Source organism: Peromyscus leucopus, chromosome 10 (assembly GCF_004664715.2).
Source record: "Peromyscus leucopus breed LL Stock chromosome 10, UCI_PerLeu_2.1, whole genome shotgun sequence".
Taxonomy (NCBI): Eukaryota; Metazoa; Chordata; class Mammalia; order Rodentia; family Cricetidae; genus Peromyscus; species Peromyscus leucopus.
Genome location: NC_051071.1, coordinates 86,355,439 through 86,381,958, shown reverse-complemented (window position 1 = coordinate 86,381,958; position 26,520 = coordinate 86,355,439). Strand labels below are relative to the sequence as shown.

The window sequence follows — 26,520 nt, the reverse complement described above, 5'->3', positions numbered from 1 at the left end:
CCTCCTGCAGTGTGGTGCCTGTCACACCCATTATAATTTGTGCAGTGTGAAGAGCTGTAGAATTTTCTCTACCTTAGCCCACAGCAGAAATTAGAAATGGGGAAATAGTGTGGTTGAGCTCATCCAGGTATGAATTCCAAAGAATTGTCTAAGATGAGAATGCAGAAGGGTTACAGCTGGACACACTGACCTGAACTTCAGCAGAAACATTTAGAATGCAAAATTTGTCAGGCAGCCAGGGTTACAGAAGCACTGAGCTGTAAAAAATTCTTTGGAAGTCCTTTATACGATATAAAAACTTGCTTTCAGAAAATGCTAGTAATTGTAGGTCTGACAAGAATTTATTTAATAGTGTAATCAAATTATACTAAGTAATACCAGCTAACCTTCATCAAGGTAATGTTCCTCTGTGGTGTCCATCAGTAATGGTTATCCTGACAGCAGAATATCAGTTGGAGCCCTAGCTGGAGGTGGTTGAGGATGCTAACCTAGAGATGCCTGCATATCTGCTCAGAGCTGTCTGTCATTTCTGAGTGTTCTGGGTGGTTCTGAGTTTCTCTGATATGTTTTCTCCTCTGAAAAGATGTTTAAAGAATTGAACGCATGATGAGTTTAGCTTGGGGAATGTTAGGGAATAGGTCTTAAAATATTTTCCTATAAAGGAGATGGATGGTTTTAGAACATCTCACATTGAGCTAAACTCTGATGACTGTCATTGAAAGGCAAAAAGTTGTCTTCAGAAGGTAGGAATTTGATTTATTATTGTTGTTGTTGTTACTACTACTACTATTGAGTGGGTCTCACTATGTAGCCCTTGATATCCTGGGTAGCCTTGAACTCACAGAGATCCACCTGCTTCTGCCTCCAGAATGCTAGGACTCAAGGTGTGGCCACCACACCCTTAAGAATTTAAGCTGCTCTGAACAAGTGACAGTGGCCCCTGGATCTCTTCCATGCTGGGGACTGATGCAGAATTTTAACTGTGGTTCTGCTGTATCTGTAGTTGTTTCCTGATTCACATGTTGAATCGCAAGCTTGCATGAAGCTTGTAGCACCCTTCTTGTAGTGTAAGAAAAATATGGATTTTTTTTTTCTTAGAAAACTTAGGAGGAAGCGCACGAGGAACTGCAGTTCTTGATGAAGCTGTTTCTTTTTCTCCTAAGATCGTCACTTAGCAAAGCTGTTGGAAGTTTTTAGACTGGCCTCTGGGAAGCAGCTGGTGACTGCACAAGTATATTAAAGGGCAGATTATTCACTTGGTCCTTGTGCTTCTGTGATGAATGATGAAAATCCTTTTAAAGGATTTTGTAAGGGAAGTGTAAAGTGGTTTTCAGGCATTAACATAAAAGGTTAGATTAAGGAATGCTGTCTGGATTAAGGAACATTATCCCACTGATATTTAAATACCCTCCTGTTGGCAGTACAAACACTTTTTCTTGTGGGAAAAAAAAATTATGATTTCTGTTAGAAAGCCTATTAAACACAATCTTCATAATAAAAAACTCTGTTAATATTCCTCCCCAAATATAATTCCATAGTTTATCCTCCCACTGTGCATCCTGCATATTTCTCTAATCTCTTGCTTTGTAATTCTGTTCTTTAGTTGGGCTTGGTTGCACAGGCCTATGGCCTCAGCTCTTAGGCGGCTCAGGCCGGAGGCTTGTCATGAATTTAGTGTGAGGCAAGCCTGAGGTCATACAGTAGCAAGACCCTGTATCCAAAAGCTAAACCAAACATGTACACGGATACAGCCTTGCACACTGTCGGTAGTCATGAACACTGATACAGCCTTGCACACCGTCGGTAGACATGCACACTGATACAGCCTTGCACACAATTGGTAGGCATGTATGCTGATACAGCCTTGTACACTATCTGTAAGCATGTACACTGATACAACCTTGCACACCATTGGTAGGCGTGTATGCTGATACAGCCTTGTACACTATCTGTAAGCACGTACGCTGATACAGCCTTGCACACTGTTGGTATACACTTACGCTGATACAGCCATTACAGAAAACAGTGTAGAGGCTCCTTAAAACCACCAGAATTAAAACTGTGCAATGATCCAGCAATTCTCTTCTAGATATTGACATGAAATTGATTTCAGGGGCCTGGAGAGATGGCTCAGAGGTTAAGAGCACTGGTTGCTCTTCCAAAGGTCCTGAGTTCAATTCCCAGCAACCACATGGTGGCTCACAAACATCTGTAATGAGATCTGGTGCCCTCTTCTGGCATGCAGGCATACATGGAGGCAGAACACTGTACATAATAAATTTGAAAAAAAATCTTAAAAAGGAAAGAAAAGAAATTGATCTCAGATACCTCCATTCCCATGCTTGCCTTAGAGTTGTTTACAATGGCCAAGATGTAGATGTAGAAACAACCTACATGCTTCTTGATGTGGTTTGAATGAGAATGGCCCCCATAGGCTCATATATATGAATATTTGATTCTTAGTTGGTGGATGCTTAGGAAGTATAAAGAAGTGTGACCTTGTTGGAGGCAGTGTATCATTGGGAGTGGGCCTTGAGGTTTGAAAAGCCCATCCCGGGCCCAGTCATTCTCTGTCTCTCTCTGTCTCTCTATCACTCTCTCTCCATCTTGTGGATAAGACACAAGCTCTTAGCGGCTGGTCCAGTGCTACCCCTGCCTGTTGTTGTGCTCCCCGTTATGGTGATCATGGACTAACACTTTCTTACGTGAAACTGCACGCAAGCCCCCAGGTAATGCTTTCTTTGATAAGTTGCCTCAGTCATGTTGTCCCTTCAAAGCCATAGAACAGTAACTAAGACGATATATAAATGGATTAAAAAGTGATAAGAGTATATATACCCAGTGGAATAGTATTCTGCCTTAGAGAACACAAACACCCTTTTATTTGCAAACAGTATGGATGAGCCTCGAGTATATTATGTTGCGTATGAATTGAGGTGTCTTTGCAAGTACAGACACTGCATGTTGCCACTTACATGACAGAGCAGCACAGTAGGGTGGTGGTTGTCTCGCCAGAGCTGGTGGGAAATGGAGGAGCTGTTGGTCAAGGGTGCAAAGTTCTGGACATCTAATACGCAGCATTGGGACTATGGTGGCAACGTGGAATTGTACAGTCAACATGTGCTGAAAGGGTAGATGTACAAAAGCCTCACTTTTTGTTTTTTTGGTTTTTTACAAGATTTTTATCTTGCTGTGTATGTGTCTGTACTCCTATGTGATTTTATGTGCACCACATGTGTGCAGGTGCCCACAGAGGCCAGAAGAGGGCATCCGAACCCCTGGAACTGGAGTTGGAAGCAGTTATAAGTGGCATGCCCCGTGTGCATGCTTACTGACCACTTCCAATCTTACGTTTCACTTAGAGATTTTTCAGGACTGTAAAATACCAGCACAGTAGTAGGCCTCTTGAATATATTTGCTGAAATCCTTTTATTAACATTTGGCAGACTTAAGTTGTGTTTCCCCAAAATGAATATATTGGACAGCCTTGAGCTGGGCTCATTTTTGTTTGTTACTGTGCGGTTAAATGTTTTCGTCCCTTTGCCTATATGTCCACGCACTCTTTGCTGCAGTGGGGCTCTTGAGGATATATGATCACAGTAGTCACTCCACAGAGCCAGCACCGCCAGATGCAGAGTTTGAGGCCGCCTGGCTGCCCCTCATCTGGGGGGCACCCCTCATCTGGGGGGGCACCCCTCATCTGGGAGGCACCCCTCGCCTGGGAGATGCCCCTCGTCTGGGAGGCGCCCCTCGTCTGGGAGGCGCCCCTCGTCTGGGAGGCACCCCTCGTCTGGGAGGCACCCCTCGTCTGGGAGGCACCTCTCGTCTGGGAGGCACCTCTCGTCTGGGGGGCACCCCTCGTCTGGGAGGCACCCCTCATCTTGGGGGTGCCCCTCAGGCCTTCTTGCCTTAGGGGAAGTAGAATGTTCAGGTGTAAGCTTGCACAGAATCCTCCAGGGCGAAATGCTTCAGATCCTTGTTCTCAAAGTTTCAAAATGTCAGTGAGATGTAGCAGGTGAGATCCTGCTTTCACGTGGCCTTTCACTTCTTGAGGTAGTACACTAGTTCATGTAACCACATAGCAGAAATAAAAGCAGGCCATGGCTACTTTTTTACAGACTGAAAACAAACTGCTTTTCATCCAGATTGTCCTTATCCATAATGTTCTCCCAGCCTTCCTGGTGCCTTTGTTAGATTTCCTGTTTTTGTGTCTGAGATAGGCTAGTTCCCGGCACAGTCTGAGTAACCGAACGGCTGTTGGTGCTGTCTGAACCTGGGGTTGATTCCCATTGCTTAGTTCACTGACTGCGGGTCCAGTGAGGGATGCACTTTACATAACTGCACAGTATGCACTCAGACTTCCTCACCTAAAATAGGCGACATCGGCCAGTAGCCATCCTTAGCACATCCAGCCCACTGGTTTCTTTGCGGCTTCTTTTAAAAAATGTCCGTCACTGTGATGAATTAACAAGACTTGACAGATGTTTCCAACCACAGTTTAAGAAAGTGGTCTTTAGTTCTATGATCAATCTTTTTATATTTATAACACATAAGGGATAGCATTCCATTTATGTATTTTTCAGACTAACAAATTGTTCATCACATCTCAAAATTCTTCATATCAAAGCATTTTAAAATTAAAACTAGTAAAGTTTTGGACTATGCTTCCTTTTGGCTTTTTTTTTTTTTTTTTTTTTTTTTTTTATGTTTTGAGGTTAGGGCTCACTTTCCGACTTCATTCCTTTTACATATGCTTGACTGTTAAGCCTCGTAGTGGTGAGGTTTGTGGTCCCTTCCTATGATTTGAACCTGATGTTAAATGAATGGCAAGCATTTCCTACTTGCCCCATTACATCCTGTGTAAATTGGGAACCAGTAGGAGGCTGAGGTTGAATGGTCCGTGGGGCTGTTCTGGGAAGTTTATCAGCCGCAGCTCTGCATTTACAGCCTCAGATGTCGGACCGTCCTAGGACTGTTCAAGTTCTCCGAGGCTTGCTTGGCGGAGGCACGGCGGGCACGTGCTGACTGTTCCTGTCTTGACATTTCCCTACAGAATCAGCAGCAGTGTGCTTCACCACCAGCCAAGATGAACATGGTGAAGAGGATCATGGGGCGGCCTCGGCAGGAGGAGTGCAGTCCGCAGGACAACGCCTTGGGCCTCATGCATCTCCGCCGGCTCTTCACGGAGCTCTGCCATCCTCCGAGGCACATGACCCAGAAAGAGCAGGAAGAGAAGCTGTACATGATGCTGCCGGTGTTTAACAGGGTGAGTCCACCTGGCTGAACAGCCCTTCCGGGACTGTTGGCCACCACGGAAACCTCAGTCAGGGTGGTGGGACGTCACCGGGAGATGACAGCATGGGCCTTGCTTTGTTTTTTTTAATTTGCTGTAAGCCAGATGGGCACACAGCTGTAGTTACCGCCCCTGGGAGACTGAGCAGATTGCAGGTTGGAGGCTAGCCTGGGCTAGCGTGATACCCACATCTCCATTTCTACAGCGAGAGGGGTGAAAGCTGGCAGAGTGCACTGTGCCGGCTTGGCCTCTTCAGCCTGGTGTGGGAATGGAAAGCACTCGCTCGGTTTTAGAAGAGGGGAGACTGTCACTTGTCTCCGTGTTATTCTGCCGCGCGATTGCTCAAGTCCTCACACGTGGGCACGGTAGTACGACCTTTAACCCCGGCATCCAGGGGGCAGAGGCAGGTGGATCTCTGTGGGTTCCAGGCCAGCCCGGTCTGCAGAGTGAGTTCCTGTCAGGCCGCCAGGGCTACATCATGAGACCGTCTCAGAGAAAAAAGGCATCACAGTTAGCGCTGGCCAGCCGGCTTTCTGACCTGTAAGCAGATAGTTACTGGCTACGGTGACTGTAAGGAGACTGTGACCGCCACTGAATCTGCTGCCGTCCACCAAATGTGACCGACTGCCACTGAAGAAGCTCTTAACTCAGCTTTTCTACTCCTTCCCCAATGTGTCCTTCTAATCGACCTCCCACTAAGCAATGTGGGAATTTGCTTCCAGCCACCACATGGGCAATCCCCCTGCCTCACACACTCTACTCTCCCCATCTCCATGTAGTTGTTCTGTTCTCAGTGCCTGGCCGCTGACTAAGGGTCCGTGTAATGCAAAGGTGCATCTTGGGGTCTGTCACCTTTTGCTCCTGATACCATAATCTGCTTAGTTTCTGACTCCTCCTCCGTCCTCACCCCCACCCCCCACCCCCTTCTCACTCCTTTCTCCCCCTTGTCTGTCTCTCCCTGTTTCTGGATTTCTCCCTTTTCTCTCCCACTGCTCTCCCCATTCCTTCTTCCTCCCGACTCCATCTCTCTGTGCCCCCATCCCTCTAACACACGCCCCCCATCTCTCCTCCCCCCTCCCTCCCCGCCGAGGTTCTGACTCACTAATCTTTCCTCGTCTCTGTATCATTCTGTCTGGGGCTTATCTTCTGGAAATTGTCCGGGCTCTTCTTTTCTCCTAATTGTCTGTGCTGATATTTAAGGATGAGATATTGAAAATAACCCTGGAAATTACGGGTGTGGAAAAGTGGGGCTTTTCTGTGGTAAGATGATGTGGCAGCGTCACCTAGCTTGCGTAGTTGAGATCCTGCCCAGGTGTAGTATCCACAGGGCTTATTTCCTGAACCTTCTGCTCTCTCAGGAGAATGGGGTCTTGATAAGCTTGACAGCGAGCGTTTTCTTAAAGCCACGCTGTGGAATGAGGCTGACAGTTCATATTCAGTCCGTAGACTTCCACCTGACCTGTCGGTTTCCCACACCACTGCCTGGTCCTCGGTCTGCGCTGGAGTCAGAACTTTAGTTGTTTACATCATCTGCATTTTCCGGGCTGTAAAATAAAAAATATATATATATATATATATATACATGCACATGTATATATATATATGTGTATATATATACATATATATGTGTGTGTGTGTATGTATATATATATTTTACCTGTAGTTACTTTTCTTATTACTGTGATAACATTCCAGATCAAGGTAACTCAGGGAAATCTTAAGGTTCATTTTGGGTCACAGTTTGAAGTCACAGGCTGTCATGGTGAGGAAGGCATGATGTCAGGAAATCCATCTGCAGTCAGGAGGCAGAGGGTGATGAATGCTCAATGCTCAGGTCGCTTTCCCATGTGCCACTCCGTTAAAGTGAGTCTTCTTACCTCAGTTAATATAAACTAGATGCCCAGAGGTCAACCTAACCAGACAGCCCTCACAGATGTGCCCAGAGACTAAACCAGCCAGCCAGCCCTCACAGGTGTGCCCAGAGGTCAACCTAACCAGCCAGCCCTCACAGGTGTGCACAGAGGCTAAACCAACCAGCCAGCCCTCACAGGTGTGCCCAGAGGCCAACCTAACCAGACTGCTTTCACAGATGTGCCCAGAGGTCAACCTAACCAGCCAGCCCTCACAGGTGTGCCCAGAGGCTAAACCAGCCAGCCAGCCCTCACAGGTGTGCCCAGAGGCCAACCTAACCAGACAGCCCCCACAGGTGTGCCCAGAGGCCAACCTAACCAGACAGCCCTCACAGGTCAACCTAAATGGGCTGTTACTTTTTTAGAATAATATTGTGGAGAAGGAGAAGTAGTAACGATTGATCAGCGTTGAGAGCGTGGGGGAGGTGGGAGGTGACGACACAGAACTGGGTCTTGTCCAGATTGCTGTGGTGATACATTTTGTACCCTAGTAAAATTTACCTGAAGATCAGAGAGATAAGAAACAGGCCACCTCTTACCTTTCGGACTCCTCCAGCTGAAAGGGACGCTTCTGCTGAAAAGCCTTTAGTTCCTGTCTCCTCATGTCTTATATACCTTTCTCCGCCCAGCCATCACTTCCTGGGATTAAATGTGTGTGTGCTTCCCAGTACTGGGATTAAAGGTGTGTACCACCACTGCCTGGCATCTATGTTAAATCTAGTGGTTTATTCTGTCCTCTGATTTTCAGGTGAATTTTATTAGGGTACACAATATATATCACCACAGATTGCCCTGCTGTGGGAAGTAGGAGCTGCCTTGTGTCTGAGGATTTGCTGGATGGTCAAGAATAGCTGGAGTGGAAGGTGCATGGGAAGGGTTAGCGCACACACCGTCTATTGGGTTGTGCTTGATAGAATACGGAGAATGAAAATGTCAATGCATTCAGAAAATAAACATTCACGTTTTTTGCTTTCTGCCAAGAATAATGCGAGAGGAGATGATAGAATAAGCCCATGAGGGAAGGGGGGAAAATGTTTAAAACGGGAGCTGAGGTTGGCTGTGAGCAGGGCACCGGGTCAAGCCCTGCTCCCACAGGTCATTGATTTTATTGGAACCGGTTGTAGAAGGCTCTTGCTGTTTTTCTGCTTTTTTAAAAAAAATTCGTGATAAGCTATTGGCTACCGATTAGTTTAAGGTAATTCCTTTCCCTCAGACTGCGAACATTTCCAAGGAACGGGGATTGTAAAACAGTCGCAAGAACTTCCTTCAGCTTTTCTCCTGCAGTTCCTTGGGTTGGAACTCAGAGCCTGCTGTGTGCTAGGCAAGCGGTCTACCCTGAGCTACCTGCCCAGCTGGCTTCTCAGCTCTCAATGTGAACTCTTAAGTGATACCTGACATAGGTCTCTGTTGCCTCCCCACCCCCAAAACTCTCTCCCTCTCTCTGTCTCTCTTCCTGTCTCTCTCTCCATCAGTTAGGCTTCTGTAGTCACTGGAGTCTGGGACAATGAATCTTAGAAGTATTTGCATTTGTGTGTGTGTGTGTCTATGTATGTGTGTGCTTGCTTGCTTGCTTGCTTGTTTTCAAAATGGATCCAAGACAGGTTATCCTCTGTTCATACTGATTGGTTTAATTTTCTCATGCCTGTGTTATTGTAAAGAAGTATCATCAACTAGCTATTAAATTTTCTTCACATTGAAAGTTTTTAATTAGCTGATTAGAAGTGCTGGTATATGCAGTCCCATAACCTCCTTATAATGAATTATTTGACCATCAGAAGTTTAGTACTCTCTGTCTCTCTCTCTCTGTCTCTCCGTCTCTCTCTCTCTCTCTCTCTCTCTCTCTCTCTCTCTCTCTCTCTCTCTCTCGTGTGTGTGTGTGTGTGTGTGTGTGTGCGTGCGTGCGTGCGTGCGTGCGTGCGTGTGTGTGTGTGTGTTGGTAGAACTTAAATCTGGTGTGGGCTCCACCACTGAGCTATATCCCCACCCTTGGTTCAGTACCCACCACCCACCCCGTGTTTTGAGTCTTTCTCTATCCCACCTGCCTGCTCCCAAATAACCACCCAGGGACTTCTTATTAAGTGTGAAAGCTCTGCCAATAGCTTAGGCTTCTTTCTAACCAGCTCTAATAACTTAAACCATCTCTATTACTTTACTTGATACCATGTGACTCATGGCTTTTCACCTCATCTCCTACATGCCATGCTTCCTCCATGTCGGGGCGGCGACTCTTCTTCCCAGCGTTCTCTCTGCCTGGAAATCTTGCCTAGCTATCGGCCTTTTGGATCTTTATCAAACCAGTCAGAGTGACATATCTTTACACAGTATAAAGGAATATTCCACAACAACCCCGCGTGTGTGTGACTGTAGTTGTGGGAGTTCTCCAGTGTGGGCTCCACTGAGCTCCATACCGACCCCTGTTTAGTGAACTGATTGTGTGTGCTGTTGGCTTGTTTTGCGTGTGTGTTGTGGGCAGGCTTCTTACCTTCCTGGGAAATTCCCAAGTCATGGAAAGAGTGGGTGTTATTTCTATACTGTTGTGACCAATTAAAATATATACAAATTATACTCACCGTGTGAACACTAACAAGCAAAAATTACCATTTCCATTAAAACCACAAATTGATAATTGTTTAATAACGTTTGGCCACGTGCGTGAACATTCTCCGCTAACGAGAAATACTTTTGGTGAATGAACGGCTTAGTATGGCCAACCAGTTCCCACAATGTTTGCTGAAAATGAGTTGATTTTTGTGACTTTGCTTAATGTGTACTGCATGCCGAGCAAAGCTTCTCCAGTTTGCTTGGAAGTGTTATTCCAGTGTGTGAGTGTTGACTTCTGGATACATGGGTTGGTATTGACCTGTGCTGAGTACATTCTTCTGGGCCTGGCTTCATGCACAGTCTTGAGATGCCGCCCATGGGTTTTATCATAGTCCTGCAGGGCGGCTGCTGTTACCCATCTCAGACCACAGATCATGGGGCGCCTGAGAAGAGAGGAATAAACTTACTCAGCATTCCAAAAAAATAATCTTTATGTCCAAGAACAAAATCTCACAGAGGAAACACTTGGGATTAAACTTTGTGAAATGAATAGGTTTTCATTTCATGTGTGAAATTTCATAAAATGCCATTATTAATAATTATACTATATCTTACTTTTATTTTGAAATTAATATTTATGAACTTGATCCTTAAGAATTTCTCTTACTTTTTTTTTTTTTTTTTGGTTTTTTGAGACAGGGTTTCTCTGTGTAGCTTTGCGCCTTTCCTGGAACTCACTCTGTAGACCAGGCTGGCCTTGAACTCACAGAGATCCACCTGCTTCTGCCTCCCAAGTGCTGGGATTAAAGGTGTGTGCCACCACTGCCCAGCAAGAATTTCTCTTACTTTTGAAATTATTTCCAATTTATATTTGAGAAGTGTCCAAGTTGAAGACAATGTCCAAATCCCTCAAGTGACCTTTGTTTTTAAAATTATTGGCTTTAGACAGGGGCACACATGTTAAGAACCAGGTACAAGAAAGATCAAATCAAACAGAGTCTGTTTTGTTGCATTTTATATCCATAGCAACTCATTTAAGGACTAATAGTGGAGAGTATTATAACAATTTTAGATGGTGACATATTTAAGAATCAAAAGATCCTGGTGGAAGATTTTGTAAACATCCTAACTTCTTTTATTAGTCATATCTTTTTATATTTAATATAATATTTAATAACAAATATAGACTGGGCTCCTACTTTATGCACATCATTAAATAGCACCATTAAATTCTTTTCTCTGAATATGCCAAAAATATTTAGTTCAAGTGCTAGGTAATTTTCAATATTAGGTGGATATTAAAAATTAGCTTTAAGGGGCCTTAGGGAGTAGCATCTCCCTCACATGTGTGAGACCCTGGGTTTGATTCACAACACTGCTAAAATTAGAAGATGATTAACCCATAAAAATAACCCTTTTAATAACAAGTCAAGTTCTGTTCCTCCCCTCTAAGGTGTACAGTATGCAGAGTTGCAGGAGTAGGCTCTGACAAAATTTAATTGAGAAAATTATACTGAATGCTTCTCGGAATCAGACTGGCCTCATTTCAGTCTTGTGCTCTTACCTAGTGGCAAAGGTTAACTTCACTGACCCTAGTTCCCTTAACTATAAGAAGAGGATGCTAACAGCATCTGTTCTGTAAGAGTTTAATGAGACATTAGTGATGCTAGAAACACTGCAAGTCCTTGTTGTTTCTAAGTATTGTTATTATTGACTGTGTTACAAGCGCTTTTGTTCCTCAGACCTATCGTACAACCATCCTTTTTTGAGTTGAGTGCTAAGTGTGTCTCCCTTGATGGGTGGAGAATTGTAGGCAGACTTTTCTATCCCACTAGCTGTTCCCCAAATAACCACACAGAGACTTATTATTAATTATAAATGCCTGGCCGATAGCTTAGGCTTGTCTCCAGCCAGCTCTTGCAACCTAAATTAACCCGTTTCTATTAATGTGCATGCTGCTCCAAGGCTTGTTTACCTCATCTATGAACTTCCCATGTTGCTTCTTCATCTGGCTTGCAACTCTTGGGACTCCCTGACTCTCTGCCTTTCTCCCCAGCATTCTCTCTGACCAGAAGGTCTTGCCTAGTCATCAGCCAATTAGCTTTTTATTAACAATGAGAACCCAACATCCTGTACAGAAGGATTATTCCAAAGGAGGGAATCACATGGAGGGAGGGGGGAGGGAATACGGGGGAGAGACAGAAACAGAGACAGACAGACAGACAGACAGACAGAGACAGGGAGAGAGAGAACCCAAATCTCCTGCCTTGAAGCTCCATGCTCTGTCCCAAAGACATTTGCATGGTGGAACTTTGGTTGAAGGTGGCAAAGCGTACCTCGTGTTTACAGATGAAGTTATTGCTGTCAGTTACAAAGAACACACTTCCTTCTGTGGCCCCTTATCTTTGTTTTCAGACGGAGGTTTTACTTGCTGTGGTCCAGGCTGCCTGGCCTCTTCACCCTGTACCACCGTGATGGCATTTGCCCTTCTGAGGTTTTTGTGAAGCTCTGCTCTCTCTGCAGCATCATCCAGGGCCATCCTTAGGGTCTGTAACATCCTCAGACAGGCCCGTAGAGATCCTTCCTCCACACTAGACCTACCTTTTCACTCTTCATAGCATGTGGTTATCTTCCTTTTAAAGATTGTATTTGTTCATTTAAAACAGGATCTCACTGAGTAGCTCTGACTGTCCTGGAGCTCACTGGTAGACCAGATTGACCTCGGACTCAGGGAGATCCACTTACCTCTGTCTCCCAAGCATTGAGGTTAAAGGTGTATGCTGCCATGCCTGGCTCTATTTTTAACTATGTGTATATATTCTTGAACAGAGGAGGGCATCAGATCCCCTGGTGCTGGAGTTATGGTGTTGGTGAGCTTCCTAACATGGGTGCTAGGATTGGAACTTGGGTCCTCTGCAAGCACAGCAAGTGCTCTTAATTGGTAGACCCATCTCTCTAGCCCCTTAAATTAATTTTCATTTCAATATTTTTATTTTTAATTATTTTTGGTGCTAGAGATAGAACTCAGGAATTCATACATTCTAAGTGCATGCCCTGTCACTGAGCTGAACCCTTAATTTTAATATTTTGGATTTTGGAACAGGATCTCTCTGGAGTTGTGAGCCTCTGGGGCCATAGGATTATAGGCATAAATTATAAAACTATAGATTGTAAAATTATAGTCTGTGCTGTGTGTGTGTGTGTGTATGGTATTAGGGAGTGAACTGGGTCATTAGAATTTTTAAGTTAATTTGCTTAACATTTGTCATCTAGATTAAAATATGAGCTTTGTCAACATTAGAATTTAGTCTTCATTTACCCATGAGTTCGCAACTCTGATACCTCTGCTTGTCACGTAGTAGGAAGTCAGGAAGTCTTTGTGAATGAATAAATGGGGGAAGAATCAGCAGTGTGGTTTCATTAGGCTAAGTATCACTTATGTAGAAGAAGCCATGCTTGTTCATTTCGGAGAAGCACCCAGAGCACAATTCTCTTTATCTTGAGAGGATCTCATGATAGAAATAAAGCAGTCAAATTCAAGTTTGTATAAGTTGGATGTGTTTTACTTGCCTGGTCTGAGGACCGCCTGAGTCACCCATTCTCATACTATCGAAGAAACAGCTGTTTATTTTATAAACTTTCTTCAGCTCTCACATATAAAACAATTCTTACAAGCAGAGTATAGTTTACGTCAATGTAATCTGTGTCTCAGGAAAATTTATCGACACCTTCATTTTAAAATTACATATTTATCCCTGAGTAGAGGTAAACAAGTGCTACTGCATCATTAGTCGGTGTCTGAATTTTTATCTTTTTTTAAAATTTGTTGAGGAATATTGGGTCGTGCTGGTGATACAGCCCAGCTGCTAAGAGTTACTGCCAGGCCTGCTTGAAGCCCTGGATTCAGACCCAAATGTCACACACACACACACACACACACACACACACACACACCAAAAAAAAAAAAAATACCAGAGCTATGGATCTTATTTAACAGGTGAAAGATTTAATTGAAAGTTCATTTTTATCAAAGAGTCATAGCGGCGGGGTGGAGTGGGGTGGGGGTGGGGGGAACAGGACTGGAGAGGTGGCTCAGTGGTTAAGAGCACAGGCCGCTCTTGCAGAGAACCCAGGTTCAGTTCCCAGCCCCACAAGGTGGCAAACAACAGACCATAACTCCGCTCCAGGGCATCTGGTGCAGTCTGCTGGCCTCACAGGCCCCAGGCAAACATGCATGGACACAATGCATGTATAGAAATACAGGCAAAACACTCATGAATAAATTAATTTTTTAAGTTTAAGAAACTGCAGGAAAGAATTGGGGAATTCTTTAAAAACAGTTTGTTCTTTGAAAGCGTAAAGATTCCTCCTGTGAAGTTGATGGAACAGATTATTCCTTGACCAGAGCAACCTTTGCAAAATGGTTTTTACTAGTTTCAACTTAATTTGAAACAGTATATTGTAGAGTTTACTACATATTTTACTAGGATCTGTGGAATAAAGTCTTTTATTATTGTACTGAGATGTTCAAATGCATATAGCGTACATGTATGACAGATGCTGAGTAGTCCACATGAATACATGTATGACAGATGCTTAACAAGTCTACATGCTTACAACATACATGTATGATAGATACTGAGAAGTCAGCATGCATGCAGCATACATGAGGGACAGATACTGAGAAATCCACATGCGTACAGCATACGTGTATGACAGATACTGGGAAGTCCACATGCATACAGCATATGCGTATGACAGATACTGGGAAGTCCACATGCATACAGCATATGCGTATGACAGATACTGAGAAGTCCACATGCACACAGCATACATGTATGGCAGATGCAGAGAAGTCTACTTTGTACATGTCTGACAGATACGAAGAAGTCTACATGCGTACAGCATATGTGTATGACGAACGTGTCTTAGGGAAACTGGATGGCCAACTAGGTGTGCTATTGACTAGGTTTTTGTCTTTCAAGTAATTGGTCCAAACTTTGTGGTCAAAATATGGGAAAACACGGAGTTCTTTGGGGAGTTTGAGTTTGCAGTTCTGTTGTGTTGCTCTGGTTTTTATTTGCTGGTTATTGGTGAAATTATTAAGGCCACTCCATGTAGTTAAAAGGGAGGTTTATTTTGTGGGGTAACTTACAAGTGAAGGGATAGGTAACAGGGTCTTGGAAAGGTGTAGCGCAGTCCGGTGGTGTTCTCTGGAGAACTCTGCTCGGTCTACCTCCAGCGTCCAGGGTCCAGGAACCAAGAGAGCTGGCCCATCCAGAACTCGGGTCTTCAGGGCCCTCTCTCGGCCCCGCCTTGTAGGCTGACAGTTACCGAAGCCTCAGTGGGGATTGGAACTTCCAGATCAAAGCTGGAATGGCTGCCCACTACAGCTGGTTGCTTTTTGTTTGGCTTTTGTTGTGAGACAGTGTCTTACTGTATGGCTCCTGAGCTGTTGTCCAGTTGTGTGTACCCGTTCTTCCGTTAGCCTTCCTGTTCCTTCACTAGTCTCCAGGTAGTGTGTGCTTACAGGAACAGTGTGCACATAAACAACCAGCCTTACTAGGGAGCGTCCCTGCAAATGCCTAGTGTGATGTTAGCTTGGGAAAGAATGTGAAAGTGGGCAAACTGTGTTTGCTCTATTTATAGCAGCCATTTGAATAGTAATAATATGAATATTGTATTATAAATGGGAAGTGTTATGACAGCTCAAAAGACAGACTTCCCTTTCAGCTGTAGAGAACAGTCTAAAAAAATTAAATCTGTCTATGTAGCTACTAAAATACTCTCTCTTCTCTTACGATGGTCCATCCTGTTTCATCCCTCCTCTGCTGAGCCCACACCAGTTTGTAAGAATTATTTATTACAAAGTTCATTTGTCCTAAATTTTTACGAAAGCCAGTTTGTCTATGAGTCTTCTGTTCATTCTTTTGTCTCCATCATTTTCATGGCAGCCGAATTTAGAAATGATTGTGGTTAGAATTTAGAAACTTCTGAAATATCACATAAAGGGAATGAATCCTCTGCTCAGCGTAGGTCAGTGTCTGCGTCTTCCCATAGGGCGTCTGACTCCATCAAAGGACCTTCCCCTCTCATGGCTTTTCTCTAAGTTTTCAAGTTAGATTCCCTCACAGAATGGTTACGTTTTCTGCTGGTTCTTTTTTTGCTAGGGACACTTTTCAGCTTTACCTAGTTAATTGTATCCTTAGCGCATTCGTATGTAAAAGGACACGTGGCCAGATGTGCTCTTTCAGTAAACACTTCTCTCCTTTACAGGTGTTTGGAAACGCTCCACCAAATACAATGACAGAAAAATTTTCTGACCTTCTGCAGTTTACAACGCAAGTCTCGCGACTCATGGTGACCGAGATCCGGAGGAGAGCATCAAACAAATCCACAGGTATTGACAGAAGCCGGCCAGGGGCAGGCCTAGGCAGGGGACCGCAGCTCTCTAAACATGTTGCTGGATGTCAGAGGAGGCAGCCCCACCGCGGGCCTGTGGATCTCAGCTGCAGCCCCTCCCGCCTCAGTCACGGCCACTGCAGTCTCGGCCACTGCAGTCTCGGCCCCTGCAGTCACGGCCACTGCAGTCACAGCCACTGCAGTCACAGCCCCACACACAGGCATCTCAGCTGCAGCAGCCCCCTCCCACCGCAGTCACAGTCCTCTGCTGCTTGGAGCATGGACTATCTGGAGCAGTTCCGCCCGAAGTGCCCCCGCAGGGCTGCTGGCCCCTCCACCCTGGCATCACTGCCAGCCTCAATGCAAATCCTTGAACCACAGGGTGATGCACAGAGCCGGTCTGTAATCTGGCCACATGTGTGCTCCTCTTCATTCTTGGTTCCCGTTCTCTGTTTTGATCAGAAAGAGCTATTGCAGGCTGCAGAGCTGACTCTGCTTCTGTTTCTGCACTTGGTATGTTCCTCCCGGAGGACAGTCCTCACCTCAGTTTGTCTAAATCTCCGCCTGGATTAAGTCTCAGTACCTTGATGAAAAAATTGTTCATAATTTCTGTAATCAAAACATTTTTTATTCTTTCAAACTACTTTTTTGTTTCTCATCCTCATGAGTGGTGCGTGCGTGCGTGTGCGTGTGCGTGCGTGTGCGTGTGCGTGTGTGTGTGTGTGTGTGCATATGTTATATAAGCAACTGAAGGGCTGTGCTGGTTAGTTGTTTTAATTTGACAAAGCTACTGTCATTTGAGAAGAAGAGCCTCAGTTGAGAAATGCCCTCACTAAAGTGACCTGTGGGGCATTTTCTTGATTAATGATTGATGTGGGAAGGCTCAACCCACGGGTCGCATTATCACCCCTGGACCCATGGTCTTGGATAGTATAAGAAAGCAGGCTGAGCAGACCAGTCAAGAGCATTCCCCCATGGCTTCTGCTTCAGTTCCCTGCCTTGAGTTCCTGCCCTGACTTCCCGCAGTGGTGGACTGTTACCTGGAAGTGCAGGATAAAATAAATCCTTTCCTCTACAAGTTGCTTCTGGTCATGATGTTTCATCCTGCAATAGAAACCCTAAGTCAGGGGTCTTTGTAATTTTGGGTAGTTGTTAGGCCAGCGAGGTGGTCTGCGGGAGCCCAGGGTGAGGAGGCAGGGTCATCTGGGACAATCTTGTAGCATGAATTGCATCAACCCTCCTAGTTTTGAGTGGAACTTGGTACTTTGAGTTCAGAGGAAGGTAGTCTTGTTGAGTCATTTTCGGGGTGCTTTGTCTTTTAATCAAAGGAGGATTTCCCAGAGAATTATTCAGACTTTTCTTAGAAGACATGATCTCAGACTTGGCATTTTGGAAGCCAGCATCAGGGAAAGGAGGAAGGTTGGGAACCTTCATTACATACACTTCTTCTTCATTCCTGTGTGCTGGTGGGTTTTCTCACGGCTTTCTCACCGTGCACTCAAAAGGGAGAGAGAAAGCTAGCCAGCCCTCAGGACTTCTCTACTGTGTGTCCTCACCCCGTTGTGAGGGACTACCCTCAGGACCCGATTCAACCCTGGTTCCTTCCCAGATGCCCCATCTGTGTGCAGCCTCGCAGTGAGCCTGCAGCTCAGACCACAACAGTGGCATTTCAGCAAATAGAGTTAAGTACACGATCTGAGATGTCTGTCTTAACCCTAGCCCATTGTGCAGTCTTTGGAATAATTAGAATGTCTTTAATTGAGGATTAAATCCATGCATTTGAAATGGGACAATAGGTAAATTGATGTGTGCATTTAAAACAGAGGTGACTTTGATTATGTTTGTACCTGAAAAATGTCTAATGAAAGGTCAGTTAACGTTTTGGCCTCATTCCCTCTCCTGTGCCCAGGGTGGGATCGACCCCTCTTTTAGTGCACACTCCTGATCCAGTTAATTTTGTGGAAGTGAAAATTTGTTATGTGAGGTTTATGTGGCTTTAGACAGATGGCAGGAAGGGAAATTTCTGTACACATTTGCCCCGTCATTGCGTTTTCTTTCTTGAATGACACCTGAGATTAGAACATAATCTCAAGACTTGATCTCACTGGCTTCACTTTCATCGCTGTTGCTGTCCTTTGAACACCTGAACCGTCTATGGAAGGACGTTCTGCTACACTTCAGATTTCTTTCCCAAACTCCCTTGAAGCTTTTATACCCATAAGACAGATCTTTTTCGTGAGATGACGGATGTCTTAAAAAGAGTGTGTCTCACTCTTAATTACAGTAGCAGTTACGCAAATATTTTACGTTTTAATTTTGAAGTATTCATAGCGTCGTGGGACATTGCAAGAATAATCCAGAGCATCTCCAGATGCCCTTCATGTGTCTCCCCCATTACTGGCATCTTCTTATTAAGGGATTTTTTGGTATATAGTGATGCTATTTTGTAAGTCCATATAAGTTTGAGATTTAACATTCTCAAGCTTATCTGGAGTTTCTAAGATTTCACATTCGTGTCTTGCCTCGCTTGTGCACAGTAATCTCTTCAGTTTGTTGCAGATGACTGTGCTGTGTATGAGAGGCTGCAGCTGGACCCCATAGAGTAGTTGTGAGTGCACCATGCCAGCGATAGAGAGGCTGGTGATGGCCGCAGTCCCCCAGTGGCAGCTTAGTGACTGCGGTGAAACCCTCATTAGACAACCCAGCCTTTCTTTCCAAACAGAAAAACAGTGTGCTGTGCTGTTCCCCAAGGATTTCAGAGCCACAACACCTTCAGGTAATTCCGTCCCCAAGGTGTGCACATGTGGTAGATATAAAAAAAAAAAAAAAGCAAGCAGAGAGGCTGTGACTTCTAATACCGTTTCCCAGCTAACTTTACAGGTGGCTTGTTTTTGAGGGCCAGGGCTACGCAGGGCTCTTCATTAATAGAACGAATGTAATACTGTGACTAACACGATTCCTGCTGCCATCCTGAAGCAGAGCTGGGCATGGCGCATGCTTTCAGCGGGCTTCACCTTTGTCATTGACATGTTGCATGTCCAGTTGCTCTAAATGTTGTCTTCTGGAACCCACTTGTAGTTTTTCTGTGTGACAGGAACTTACATCTGTCTTAAGGCTGTGTCCATCCTCTGCCTGTTTGATCTGAATCAAGCTCTACTACCTCCATGCATCTTTTTCCTTCAAGTGTTTATCTTGCTCTGCAGTGGAAAAGTTGAGACTTCCATCACAACTAACATGTGTCTTCATTCACTCTAGAACCTTTCAGTCACTATCAAACTTACATTTGTTAAACGTTCCTGAAATTAAAAGATCCTGACACATGTTTGTGACTAGAAGTAAGGGGTTTGATTTTCCACTGAGCGACATCCTCAGTCTAGACAAAAAGTCTTAGAGATGCCGCAAATGAAGTATATCTCTCCACGAGCTACTTCCTCACTTAAATACAAAGTGGAGGGTCTCTTTGCTTGATTGTCGATGACTGTATTGAAATCGGAAGGTGAAAGTCAATGATTCTTCTGCATTTATTTGTGGCATGAGGATGTAATTCATTGTTGTTGTTTAAGATTTATTGTTTTTAATTATGTGTGTGGGTGTGGGGGAGTATGTACATGTGAGTACGGATGCCTTTAGAGACCAGAAGAAGCATCTAAATAAACCCCTTCAACTGGAGTCGCAGGTAGTTGTGAGCCATTTGAACTGGGTGTTGTGACTTGAACCCAAGTCCTACAAGAGCACTGTACACAATTAACTGCCAAGATCTCTCTCTCCAGCCCTGATGATCCATTTAGCAGCAAAGTTTGGGACTTCCCCATATTAGCCAGCCACAAATGTGTCTAGACCTTTTAATCTGATTAAGTATATAGTTCAAAGCCAGGCACCAGTTAGCCCATACTGTCCATACTTAGGTCTTTTCTGTCTCAGAAAGTGAGCGTTAAACAAAGGTGCTCGAAGGACCCAGGGAAGGGTTCTACTGACTTCTCTCTTTTCGGTTTATTTTCACTTTTTACTTATTTGGCATACTGACCCACAGAGCATGGAATCGTGTTTACTAGGACAATGCCTGTCCCGTTGACCCTCACCCTTTTAAATGATGAAGACTGTCTTCATGTCCTCTGTCAGACAGAATATATAAGAAACACACCATTGCCAGGCATGGCAGAGGGGTCAAAGCAGAAGGATAAGGTGAGGCAGGCTAGTCTGGGCTGCATGAGAACCTGTCTCAAAGACAAAACAAAGATGGCCAACAAGATAGCTTGATTGGTAAGAGCCTGATGATGTAAGTTCAGTGTGCGGAACCTGTGGTGGAGGAGAAAACCAGCTCCGCAATGTTACCCTCCAGCTTCTTGTTCATGCTGTGTATGCCTGTGCACGCTTGCACCTACACACATCATAATCATAACGATGGCAATAATAATAAAGACAAAACAAACTGTACACCCCTTTCAAGTACAAATGCTTATCATTGTACAGATAAATAGAAACCAAAAGTATTCATAGTTTAAAATCAAAAGTACATTTTTGATGTGTTGGTTTAGCACCCTGTATTAATATCTGACAATCTTGAATAGTAGCAAAAAAAATATTTTTACCATTTTCTTTTAAAGCTAATACTGTTCATCCCAAATATATTCAAAGTCTGTGCCTATCTGTTGATTTTGGTCCTCTCTGCCAGGAAAATGATAATGCTTTGAGTTTTAAAGTTGATTGAGTTCTTTAAAAATGTTTTCCTTTCTCCTCTGTGAGTAATATAGGAGACATTAGCAAATCTTTTCATAAGTAGTGTTGTTACTAGGTAGTAATATGTTACTGTATTAGGTAACTAGACATGATCAGTATGAAAAGTAAAAGTCGTGTCCTAAAGATGTTGCATTAGGAAACTGGAGATGCACGGTTGAACATAAAGGCTGCCCAGTTATGAATGAGACATTTGGCCTGCTTTGGTCAAGAGTTTCAGCTCCCCGGAGGCGTGTGTGCTGTGTATCTGTTTGATTCTTCTCAGGGAAAGGGGTGTATAGTTCTCCTCCCTGGGAGTCGGCTTCTCCGCAGCCTTGCAGGAAACTTTCAGTTCAAGTTACACCTGTGCTCTCGGACTGCGGTTGCTAAAGTAGATTGATGAGTGGTATTCTTCCTTTTTCGTTTGTTCCCCTTGTGTGTAAGAAGATTGTCACACACTTGCAAGTACGCACATCCTGGTCACGTTACTCCCCTTCCCTAAATGTTACAGAATCCCTGCTGCCCAAGGTAAGCTGCATCTCGGTCACACTGTGTGCCGTCTTGCTATGCCCTGGTCTGGCTGCCCCTCGGGTGGGTACTTACTGAGTGCACACTTGCTGTCACACCCTGCCTGGTCAGTGACCAGGAGGACAGGGGCACAGGCTTCGCAGGGAATCTGTCCCTGTGATGCTTGTTCTCTGGAGAGGGCCAGAGTCTGTCAGTTAGTAAGTCAGGCACACCGTCCCAGGCCTCCTGTGGCATCTCAGCTAGCAGGTTTCTCTCGGCTGCTCGGGTTTTGCTGTTTGTGCACACACGTGTGGGGACAAGAGGCCAACCTGGGCTTGTTCTTCGGGTATTGCTCACTTTTTTTTTTTTTTTTTTTTGGACAAGGACTCTCAGTCTCTCACTGTCCTGGATCTCACCCACAGGCTGGATTGGCTAGTGACCCCCCCGAGAACCTGCCTGTCTCCACTTTCCCAGTGCTGAGATCGCAAGCCCAGCTTTTGTCCTTTTTAATTCTTTGACAGTCTTACTTGTACGTAATGAATTTTAGTCTTCTCCCTCCCCACCCTCCCCTCTCCTCTCACTGAACCCCTCCTTCCCTCTCTCCTCTCACTGAACCCCTCCTTTCCAGCCACCCCTCCCTGCTTTCTTGCCTCTTGTGTCTGGCCTGCTGAGTTTAACTAGGAATGCTGGCTTGAGCACAGGGAGGGGTCGTTTTCTAGCCAATAGGCAGGTTGGCAGTGTGTTTGCTGGAGAAGAAAGTGATGCCCTCAGCCCAGCCACCACCATGGTCTCCTAGGTAACGGTCGGGTCTCTTCCCCATAAATGTTGAAGGCCCACAGGTACCTGCTGCTGTCTTAGTTAGGTTCATGAGCCCAGCTTCGTGTACAGAGGACAGCTTCACACACACTCTGATTGTTTTTTTCACATGGATTCTGGAGGTCACGCTCAGGACCTTAAGCTTGCGTGAGTGACTGACCAGCTGAACTCTCCAGCTATCTCTCTCTCTCTCTCTCTCTCTCTCTCTCTCTCTCTCTCTCTCTCTCTCTCTCTCTCTCTCTAATATTTCTCCTTATTTCTCACAGACTAGACAGCTTGGATTTAAATATGAGCTCACTGTTGTCAAATTACTTATCTTCTCCATATTTTAAATTTTTACCAGAGGGGCTTATTAATAGGAAATAACTCATCCAGTTCTATGAAAACTGAATAAACTAAAACATGGGTACTGAAAACACTGCTGATACAGTTCAGACTCGGTAAAAAACAAATGATTGAATGTTTCCCGTTAAAATATTTCTTCAAGTGCAAGTGCATTAAGGTGAAATGTGTCCAGAACAGCGTCGTCTATAAAGTTGGCACTGAGTTATCTAAGCAAACACATTGGGCCGCGTTACACCGCAGAATAACAGCACACCTCAGAGCGGCCACGACCTCGTCTGCTTCCTGCTTCCTCATGAAGTGCTGGGTGCGCTCGCTCTGCTGTCTTGCCCAGCTCAGCAGGAGCCACTGGGAACTTCTGACAGTTTCTATTCGTACCAGATCTTAAAATTGGCAAACTGCTGATAAAATTCAGTGGATGTCTAGAGATTTCTCCACTTTCATTTCTCTCTTAAAATTCTTTAAAATTTATTCAGTTATTGTGATGTATTATGCATGTGCCTATAGTACCCGGGTAGACATTAGGGGACAGCTTGTGGGGGTCATTTATCTCCTTCCACCACGTGGGTCCTGCTGATTGAATCTGGGTCATCATGTTTATCAACAGACACGTTCACGTGCTGAGCCTCTTGGTTGTACCATTTTCACTTGGCTAAAGTCATAATCAACTAAATTGACTTTCAGATGTTCTTCTAACTCTACCCTTCTGTGAATGATGCTCATACGCCTTACTGTTTCTCTGTCCCCAGACTAGCCTCTCAAGTAGTCTCTGTGGGAGTCATGGACCCAGGCAGTGTCTTTTATCTTCTTACCACCGTTCTCTCTGGACTTGTAGAATGTCACACAGTGCTACTTCGTTGATAGTCTGAAAGTAGTATTTTCTACTTTGTCTCCTCTTACCCAGATCAACTACAGCCCTTAACTTGCCTTCCTTCATAATTGTGTGCATATATATATATTCTTTAAAAGATTGCATTTTAATTTTCTCATAGAGTACAAAATAATAATACTGCTATAAAATGTGTGCTTAGGAAATGACCCTTTCCCTGGTATGTTTTGTGGATTTTTAAGCTTATAAGTGATTCCCCTCCGTTTATTGATGTCCCTTTGGCTTTACAGAGGCTGCAAGTCGGGCCATCGTCCAGTTCCTGGAGATCAACCAGAGTGAAGAAGCCAGTAGAGGCTGGATGCTCCTGACAACGATTAACCTGCTGGCATCCTCTGGTCAGGTGAGTGCGCAGTGTTCGCGTTTGGTAACCGAACCCCTCAGTGTCCCGAGACTTCGATGCCGCAGTCATCGTTTCTGCCCTGCAGATTCTGCGTCCATGCCTCTCAGCTCTGTGAGCTGCCGCTTCTTGTTCCCAGATTTCTCATGAGGAAATACATGGCTCAAGTAGCATTTCCGTCTTCATCAGTCATAATACACATAAATACACCATCATGGAGCATAGTAGGCAACAAGATGGGCCACTGGTGGCCAGGGAGAACTAGCAGTGTATGCCTGCAGTGGGCATACCCAACACAGGTGTGACTCACACTGGAAAAATTCTGGCGTGTCAAATGTACCCATGTAATACCTTGAGCTAATGAATAAATGACATAGAATATTTACATTATTTCTGATTTTTACAAAAAATATGGAATAGTAACATCTTGGGTTTCAGAACAATGAATGTTTTCACCTGATTTATTCTTGAGACTGCTCTTTATTTCTCCTGACTCAGCTTTAAGTATCTGAGCTGAGACATGTCGAACAGACTCAATGAATGAGCCGTTTGGACACCTTACTTTTGTCCTTTGACATTGTTGGGATGTGAAGGTTTTCTCAGTTTTCTCTGTCTGGAGTATATTACCTATTAGAAGGAAAACCGATGCTGGGTATCTGTTGTCTAAACTCAGTGGACTTAGAGGATCCCAGCATCCTTAGCGATAGCGCTTCCAGAGTCACTGCAGAAACAGTGAGTGCCTCCAGCCACTGCAGTCTTAAGGCACTCAGCAGCCTGAGCGCTATAAAGGTCCAACTCAGCGCTTGGACCTTTTCCTCGGAACAGCCCGTGTTCTCTGTAGCTTGCTGGTTTGTCTGCACTCACTCATGACGCTTGGAGAACCTGCCAGACCCACTTATCCTGATTTTCAGAACTTGAGCTCTTTACATTTCAGCTTAGAAAGTGTTGCATCCCAACATCCCCCGAGTCCCAGGCCAGTCACCTAAATAACCTTCAGATAGTCCTAGCACAGACCACTGTTTCAGGGTCTGTGGCTGTACTAGAGACTAGCAGAATTCCCAGTTCCGTCTGCCATTGGTGACACCTGTAAATGCCCCTATACCTCAGTACCAAAATTCGATTTAAAGTACCATATCATTATATACTATCTAAATGTTACCATTTAAATGAAATAATTGCCATCAACACTTCCTATGTGTTAAGTTTGAATTGAAGTGTTCTGAATGTTACTAATACATTTTATAAATGCTTACGATCTCCTTATCGTAAGTGGACTGCACTACGGTAACACCTAACACAATAGAAGCTTGATAAATGTAGATGAACTTAAAACTCCATGAATGGGTAGGCAGCGTTTCAACTAAGAAGAGAGCCTGGCATGGTGGTCCGCACCTATAATCAGGAGGTAGAGGCAGGAAGATGGAAAGGGTGAGGCCAGCCTAGGCTGGACAGTGAGTTAGAGGCCAGTCTGGGCTATGTAATGAAACCGAGTCTCAAAGAAAGAAAAAGAATCCAATGGCGCCTTAATCACTTAAAACGATGACAAATGCGAGATACGTTTTGGCTGCCAAGTCATACTTTAAATCTACCAGTAATAAGATGAAAATGAAAAACCATATCGCTTTGCATAATGGGAAGGGAAAGCTGGTGGTAATTTGATTGGAAAATGGTGCATTTAAAAAGCAAATGCAGTGTTCTGCCTTGAGCTGCTGTTTGGGTTCGAGTGCCATTTTCTGCTGGCACCAGCATGAAACCAAGATGACTGTCGTCCTGACTCAACATACAGGAGACGAAGATACAATATAGCATTGCGAAACACAGCGATGAACCATGTGTAGCCCCTCAGCTACAGAAGTGCCAGAGTTAACATCCTGGGGTTGAGGGTTAGAGGAAGGAATGGGCTTTGGGGAATTGGGGACTGACAAAGACTTTCACTATGGACTATGCATGGTGGCACAGGGTGCTGAGAAGCCGTAAGCCGAGGCTGAGTAGAGCAGAGGCTTTGCAGGGAATGAGGATGTCTGGGTAGAAGTGGGCCAGACCTCGAAGGCATTGTTCTTGAAGCTTTCCCTCTCCTCCACAACTGTATCTGATCTGTTCATCTCTCCTGTGGCTTTCTGGATTAGTTTCCTTATTTCCTCGCCTCTGGCTGTCTCTGCTAGTTTATGAACTGTGCTGCTTCAGGCTAATGATCTGAATTCAGCTTCTCTTCTGTTTTGTTGGTAATACTTCATTGGGTGTCAGCCACCAGTTTAAAAAAAACAAAACTCAAGCTAGAGTGTGAGGCCATTTTCATGGACTATTGAGCACACACACTCAACTAGCTCTCCCACGTAAAGCAGGGTATGTCAATGATGAGTCTCGATGGTTCTCTTTGTGAGGACCGAACAGTGTTGAATCTGAGGGGTAAATGACATACCCCATGTACCTTTTGTTCATAGAACACTAATTAGAAAGTGGTCGTTATTGTGGCTTTCAGGCATCTGCCATTTTGGACTCTGTAGTGTAGCAGGAATCTTAGAAGGTCTTATTAATAAAATCAAACCTGAAGCCAGTTATTGGGGTGAACCCTGGAAGATCAGAGAAGCAGCGACCTCACCTCACCAGTTCCTCAGCTGACTGTTTTCTCAGACTGGAAGCTTCTGAATCCTCATTCAAATGGATGTCAGCTGAACTGTTGCTCAAAAGCCTAAATGTTTAACCAGCCAAATGCTTCTAGTACCTGGTCCTCACACCTTATATATCTTTCTGCCTTCTACCATCACTCCCT

At 44.6% G+C, this 26,520-nt stretch overlaps 1 protein-coding gene across 1 annotated transcript in view; it reads left to right on the top strand.

The window, feature by feature from the left end:
* The window catches only part of Wdfy3 (WD repeat and FYVE domain containing 3), a 253,962-nt gene that overhangs the window by 88,658 nt on the left and 138,784 nt on the right, over positions 1–26,520 (top strand). The window contains 3 exon segments of the mRNA XM_028867282.2: positions 5,054–5,266; positions 16,021–16,144; positions 23,644–23,753. Of these exon segments, the coding sequence (XP_028723115.1) occupies positions 5,087–5,266; positions 16,021–16,144; positions 23,644–23,753 (414 nt within the window). The 5' untranslated portion in view covers positions 5,054–5,086.